This window comes from Borostomias antarcticus, assembly GCF_949987555.1.
Source record: "Borostomias antarcticus genome assembly, chromosome: 2".
NCBI classification, from domain to species: Eukaryota; Metazoa; Chordata; class Actinopteri; order Stomiiformes; family Stomiidae; genus Borostomias; species Borostomias antarcticus.
The window spans coordinates 40,441,411-40,448,910 of record NC_140235.1 but is presented as its reverse complement, the minus strand read 5'-3'; the positions used below and the strand labels follow the sequence as shown (position 1 = coordinate 40,448,910).

The following is a 7,500-nucleotide window of genomic DNA, read 5'->3' as shown; positions in this document are numbered from 1 at the left end:
TCTATCTGTCACTCTACATCTCTCTCTCTACCTGTCTGTCTCCCTGCCTCTCTCTACCTCTCTCTCTACCCCTCTCTCCACCTCCCTCTTTCTCTACCTCTCTCTCTCTCTCTCTCCCTCCGCAGCCATCCAAGGGTTCAACCCCCAGCATAAGATCCAGAGTTTCGAGGAGGCGCGGGGTCTGGACCGCATCAACGAGAGGATGCCCCCCCGCAGGGACACCAAGCAGCCGGCGGAGGGAAGCCCCTCCCTCAACAACCTGCCCGCCAGCCCCGGCCCCCCCGACAAGAACGGCACCAACGCCCAGGCCTAGACGCTGCTGCCCCCCCCCCCCCCTCCCTCTCTCCTCCCTCTCTCCCCCGCGCTGCTTTTACCTCCGCTACTGCTCTCTGCTGCCCCCTGTATGCTGATGCCTGAACCCCGCCTTTAACCCCGCCCCCCCGACCCTCTCCTCTCCTCCCCTCTCCTGTCTCCTCCTCCTCTTATTCTGTCTCTCTCTCCTCTCCTCTGTCCCCTCTCTCTCTCTCTCTCTCCCCTCTCTTCTAAGTCCTTCCTCCTCCTCTCCTCCTCCTCCCCCGTCTTTCCGGAGCTGTCCTCCTCTCCTGGTGTCGGCGGAGGGGGCGGGGCTTCAGCGAGGAGGGGGGCGGGGCTTCAGCGAGACCCTCAGTCCAGCGCTCACTCCGCTTATTTATTTCATCTATACAGAATCTAATGTCGTAGTTTAAGACTCTGAATCTGAACAAATGATACATGATGATAAAAAAAAAAAAACAAATAAAAAATCGTGCATTTATATGTGGACTCGCTAAAGATAATCGCGGCCTTAATAAGCAAAGGCAAAAATCCATTTTGTAATTTTGAGTGGGTGTTGGGGATGATGTCCAGAGCTCCGGTACCGGCTCTCCGGTCCTAGTTTGAGTGTGCTTGGCAGAGGGATCTCTGAGGCTGTATTCTGCTCATCCCACATTCATAACGCTGTGATTGTGCCCCAACACAAAAGAGCAAGCAAGAGCACTTGAATAAAAATATAAAAAATAAAAAAGAGATATCAATTGGAACCTCCATTGCATTAAATCCATCCTTTCTAATGCCAACGATAGTATAACTGGCCTCAGTAATGAGAGAGTATTGACATTTATATATGTACATTTTAAATCTTCCCTCTTTTCAATGTGATGTTGCTTTTTTTGTTTTGTTTTTTTATTTTTACAAAACATAGAATTAGTCCTAATATCCAAAAGGGGGTGGGGGGGAGGGGGGGAGGTGTGTGTGTGGGGGGAGGGGGGTGGGGGTGAAAGGAGGGAGAGAGAGGGGGAGAAGAGAGGGATTTAGGGAGAGGAGGGGTACAGGGTAGTGAGGGGTATTTGAGGAGAGATGGGAGAGTAGAGGGGTATTTGGGGGGGGGTAAGGGACTAGAAAGGGAATATGACAGAGATGTGCAGGGGGTTCTCACGAGGGAACGTGGTAAAAATGGACAAGGGAACGAGGGATCTATTCACTTATCCTCTCAGTAACAGATGTAATCTGCTGAGGCTTTAATGATAAATCGGTGGTGTTTGTATAAGGGTGGTGGCGAGGTGTGTGTTTCGGGTGTGTGTATGAGGAGTCATTTTTTTCGGGGAGGGGTGGGGGGGGGGGTGGGGGCCTCGTTACTGAATTCTGTTTAAGTCTCAGAAGAACATATCTCACAGAATGTACAGAAATTGTTTAATCAAGGGTTTCTTTAAGTACATGTATCGCGAGGCCTCTCTCTCATTTATGTAGATGTTCCACTCCATTCAATAAAAAAAAGGAAAATAAAAAAACGCCGTTGTCAGCTTATTGAGTTCACCGTGCGCCGTTGTTACACCCGGGGACAGAGCCAGGCAGCAGGGACAGAGCCAGCCAGCCAGCGGGGACAGAGCCAGCCAGCGGGGACAGGGCCAGCCAGCGGGGGACAGAGCCAGCCAGAGAGGACAGAGCCAGCCAGAGAGGACAGAGCCAGGCAGCGGGGACGGAGCCAGGCAGCGGGGACGGAGCCAGAGCCAGCCATGGGGCCCTGGCGCAGAGTGACTGCCCCCAGCTGAAGAGGGAGCGTGGGAGGAGAGTTTAGTTCGCAGGGCTCCGTCTTGCTTTCATGTTTCACCTATGTTGCCAGGCAACACGGCACCTCTCACATTGTTACTTTGTATTTTTCAAGGTTGGACACGCAACGAGGAGAGGTTGCGCAATCCTGTTCTCCCCCTCCCCCCCCCCCACGTTTTGACGTCCCGAGGCCCCGAGGCGTGCTGACAGTTTGAACAAAGCACACAATCAAAAGTTGATGCACGATCTCGCATTAGCATAGTAACCGCTCACTCTTCTGTTGGACGAGCAGACCACCCACCCATCTGGCTGTCCCCCTCCCTCCCTCCTCCTCCTCCTCCTCCCTCCTCCTCCTCCACCTCCCTCCCTCCTCCACCTCCCTCCCTCCTCCTCCACCTCCCTCCCTCCCTCCTCCTCCTCCACCTCCCTCCCTCCCTCCCTCCCTCCTCCTCCACCTCCACCTCCACCTCCACCTCCCTCCTCCTCCACCTCCCTCCCTCCCTCCTCCACCTCCCTCCCTCCCTCCTCCTCCTCCACCTCCCTCCCTCCCTCCCTCCCTCCTCCTCCACCTCCACCTCCCTCCCTCCCTCCTCCTCCACCTCCCTCCCTCCTCCACCTCCCTCCCTCCCTCTCTCCCTCCTCCTCCCCCTCCCTCCCTCTCTCCCTCCTCCTCCACCTCCCTCCCTCCCTCCTCCTCCTCCACCTCCCTCCCTCCCTCCTCCTCCACCTCCACCTCCCTCCCTCCCTCCTCCTCCACCTCCCTCCCTCCTCCACCTCCCTCCCTCTCTCCCTCCTCCTCCCCCATCCCTCCCTCTCTCCCTCCTCCTCCACCTCCCTCCCTCCCTCCCTCCTCCTCCACCTCCCTCCCTCCTCCTCCTCCTCCTCCTCCTCCACCTCCCTCCCTCCTCCTCCACCTCCCCCTCCCTCCTCCTCCACCTCCCTCCCTCCTCCTCCACCTCCCCCTCCCTCCTCCTCCACCTCCCTCCCTCCTCCTCCTCCTCCTCCCTCCCGGCTGGAGATCCTCGCCCACACTGGTGCTTCACTCTGCTGCAGGATCCCACACACTGTATCCTGACAGGCTACTGTACCCGGATCTCTCCCCTGCCTCGTCCACAGTTTGTCTGCCTTGTCAGTGTTTTGAGAGAATGTTACCAAATCATTGCATGTTAAATCAAATTGACTTATTAATCTGGTGCATACCCAGGCTTAGACTTGCATGTCTAAACACGCGAATGTCTCATCCTTATGCAAGTACTGACACCTCAGCGTCATGGCTTATGATTCTAACTGACGGATAAATAAAGAGTAAAAACAACAAAAAAGTCAAACTACAACATATTGTCTTTATTAGTTTGATTTATTTGATCCCAAATACAGCGTATAGTTGTAAGAATAGACGAGGGGTGAGGGAACAGGAGACTGGAGCTATGGGGTGGCACGGAGCGTGATGGGTGCTGGGGTGCGTGGGCGGTAGGTGTCACCCCTCTGGGGCGCGTGGGCGGTAGGTGTCACCCCTCTGTTGCGCACGTGGAGGGACCGGAGAGATCTAAGCCATACTTTCCACCTGCAGCTTTCATACACGTGAGGGCACAGTTTTAACTGCAAGGTGCAGCTCTGGCTTCACAGCTTTGATCAGATCTCAGATCTGATCCTGTCAGATCGAAATCACACTTATTCATTCCCTTTGAAACGAGACGCTTGGCGCAGAGTAGGCAGAGGTTACTACAAGTCACTGTGGAGTTGTATTGGTTAGTATTATGCTGATGTAATGTTAGCCTAGTTGCAGTGAAATAGAACATTTTATATAACAGTACTATGAAATGCTATTTAATATCTAATGTGACGGTATGAAATACAATCAATTCAAAATAAATACCTCCTCAAGTGTCAACTGAACATTAGAAATGTCTTGCACAATAAATAAATGTACATGTAACTATCATTCAAGAGAAAGAAACGAATGCAACATGACAGCAGTGACCGTGATTAAATAGCTGTCTTTCAAATAAGAAAGTTATACAAGTCATAACTCCAGAGGTCCAGGTATCACTGAAACGTGAACTAAAAATTCAAACAATAATGTTTGATCGTGGACTATTAAAGGAAAGAGCTGACACATTTCTCAGCTGCTTTAAGAGTTTGCAGGTGGGTGTGTTAGTGTGTTAGTGGATGTGTCTCCAGTGACCTCTAGTGCATAAAGAGGCATCAGTCAGGATTAGATTGAATCAGGGTTGTGTAAAGTAGGCTACTCAGGACTTCTAGCAGGGCCAGTAGTGACGACACGGTAGACAAGCGGAGGATATGATTGGGTAGACTGGTGACATTTAAGGGCAGACTAGAACAGATTATATGGCAGTTTATCTTCCAAGGTTTTCAGTTCAGTGGTTCTGGAATGGTCTTCTTCAGGCAGCGCAGTGGTTTGGACGACTGTGTTTGAGGAGTGAGGTCACTTCCTGTTAGAAAAGTGAAACTTTCTTCTTCAGTTCATTTCGTTTCCATAGTGACAGGCGGTCAAACTCGGTGATTGGCATTCCGAACAGGCGCTCAAAATCATCAGGGGCCAGGTGCCTCTGGGGAGGACAGAACAAGCAATCAGTTAGGGTACAGAAACGTGCACACACACACACACCACACACACCACACACACACACACACACACACACACACACACACACCACACACACACACACCACACACACACACACACACACACACACACAGGAATATTCTGGGCTGTGGTGCATAAACTCGAGCTCCACACACCTCCAGTCTGGTGCGTGCGCACACACACCACACCACACACACACACACACACACACACACACACACACACACACACACACACACACACACACACACACACACACACACACACACGGGAATATTCTGGGCTGTGGTGTATAAACTCCAGCTCCACACCTCCAGTCTGGTGCGGTCCACTCCTGGCGGCAGCTTACAGCGCCCTCTGTGGGTGACGATGAGTGCTTCATATGGGTGCACCTGGGGGAAAACACACAAGCAACATTTGGTCTTAACTATGAAGTTAAGAGGCCAGTCTTCTTCTGTCACCCTATCTGAAATATGGATTATGATTTTCATCAACAAGCATAATGAATGTTTAAAATCTCACAAACTATAGCACAACTAAATGTAAATTCTGCATGCTGATAGTGGCAATAGAGTGGAAAAGCTGACGAAGCCTCGGTAAGACAAAAATAGTTTATTCCTTCTCTAGAGAACGTTCACTGTAAGGAAATATCTATCTGTCGACCGAGTTTTACCAGAGCTTGACGATGAAAGCGAGCGTGAGGCGAAAATCATTAGTAATGAAGAAAGCTGTGCGAGGCTGCCCTCTAGTGGACGCAGGGTGTAATGGTTATGTTCTGTGCGTGCGGAGTGATACTGTATGGGTGGAGAGCCAGTGAGCAGTGCTCACCTTCTGCTCCAGGATACTAGGCAGTGAGTTCCCTCTGTCCAGTCGCTCTCTCCGTGCCTCTCCGTTCTATACAATTAACAGCCACACACGTGTGTACGGACACACACGTACACACACGCGCGCACTCACACACACATTCATGCGTGCGCCCACACGCACGCACACACAAACGCCGAAGAGTGCAGCGTCAGCATGTGTTTCTGTCTCTCGGAGGTGTGCTGTGTTTGCCCCAGGTCTGAGGGTGCGACATGAACACACACACACACACACACACACACACACACACACACACACACACACACACACTCCCAGAGGAGACACAGACAGAGGGTGGGGGGGGGGGGTGTCTACATGCGGGTGCAGCTGAGGTCACAGAGGCGTGTCTGTCTAAGACTCCGCCGAGACCGAGATCTTTCTATGACCCGGCGAGCGGCCTGTGACCTCGGGGGAGGGGGCGGAGCCAAGCTCAGCGAAGAGAGGAGCGTTACACGCCAGCTCACGCACATGCAACACATATGACAGACAAACAGGCTTACCTGAACACCTAAAAACACGCCAGAGAAAATGAGAGAGGATTAATACACAGGACGCTTAATACACGCTTAACGCACTGGATACGGCATACTGTAACACACACACACACACACACACACACACACACGCACACACACACACACACACAGGACTGTCACAGCCATTAAATGACTTAAAACCATCTGGTCTTTCTGGGCTTAGCCAGCTCTGAGGTATTAGCTGTTTATCTAGCGATGCATTCTGGGATTAGCCAGCTCTGAAGAGTTAGCTGTTTATCTAGCAATGCATGCTGGGATTAGCCAGCTCTGAAGAGTTAGCGGTGTGATCTGGGTCCTACCTGGTCGCCCCTGATCCCTGTCTGTAGAGAACTCTGCAGACTGCATCTGTGGACGAGGAAACACAGAAAAACAGACGTTCTTAGTAGGTGAGCTCACACACGCGTGCACGTACACACACACGCACACACACACACACACGCACCCACACACAAACACACACGCACACATACAGTATACACCCACACACACGCACACACACACACACACACGCACACACACACACACACGCACACACACACACACACACACAAACACACGCACACATACACCCCCACACACGCACACATACACACACACACACACACACACACACACACACACACACACACACACACACACACACAGACACACACTCACCCTGGTCAGGCCTGAGCGTGAAGGGGACTTGGAAGCGTTGGCGCCTGAGGGGAAGCAACCAATAAATGTCGAGAAGAGACGTCAGTGGTCTAAATCATCAACGATAACACACACACACACACACACACACACACACACACACACACACACACACCAGCGGACTGTGACTTACCAATGAGCATGTGCGTTCTGTCGGGCAGTGACTGTGTCTTCCTGCGGAAGTGGACCTCCTTCTCCCTCTCCTCCTTCAGGATCAGACGGCCCATGTTCGACTTGATCTGGAATAAAAACGCACAGAATATGAGATTATTAATGTCGGGTGAAAGTTTTCCGGATCAAAATCGAGGGAAAGGTGGCGCACATCCCACAATTCAGATGAGATTTATAACGTCTGTGTGACGTTCCGAGAAGAATATCTTCTTTTTCTTTCTTTCTTCGGGTGAAAGTTTGCCACAACAGCGTGTGACTCAGCAAAAACCACTGAGACACACTTAAGACAGAGACACACCTGGAGACAGAGACACAACACCTGGAGACAGAGACACACTTAGACAGAGACACACCTGGAGACAGAGACACACACCTGGGAGACAGAGACACACTTAAGACTGAGACACACCTGAAGACAGAGACACACACCTGGAGACAGAGACACACTTAAGACTGAGACACACACCAGGAGACGGACACACACACCTGGAGACGGAGACACACTTAAGACAGAGGACACACACCTGGAGACAGACACACACCTGGAGACTGAGACACACA

At 51.8% G+C, this 7,500-nt stretch overlaps 2 protein-coding genes across 2 annotated transcripts in view; one reads left to right on the top strand and one right to left on the bottom strand.

Annotated features, from left to right (window-relative positions):
* The window catches only part of ppp3ccb (protein phosphatase 3, catalytic subunit, gamma isozyme, b), a 15,388-nt gene extending 14,735 nt beyond the window's left edge, over positions 1-653 (top strand). The window contains exon 14 of the mRNA XM_084451317.1: positions 126-653. Within this exon, the coding sequence (XP_084307443.1) occupies positions 126-313 (188 nt within the window). The 3' untranslated portion in view covers positions 314-653. The remainder of the gene's footprint in view (positions 1-125) is intronic.
* Positions 654-4,520: 3,867 nt separating this feature from the next.
* LOC311323339 (dematin-like) lies at positions 4,521-6,995 on the bottom strand (the record flags this gene model as incomplete). Its single annotated transcript, XM_084455540.1, has 7 exons — positions 4,521-4,634; positions 4,984-5,064; positions 5,501-5,566; positions 6,037-6,044; positions 6,372-6,417; positions 6,730-6,773; positions 6,902-6,995. 7 exons carry the CDS (start codon positions 6,993-6,995, stop codon positions 4,521-4,523), a joined length of 453 nt encoding a protein of 150 aa, XP_084311666.1.
* Positions 6,996-7,500: the final 505 nt, after the last annotated feature.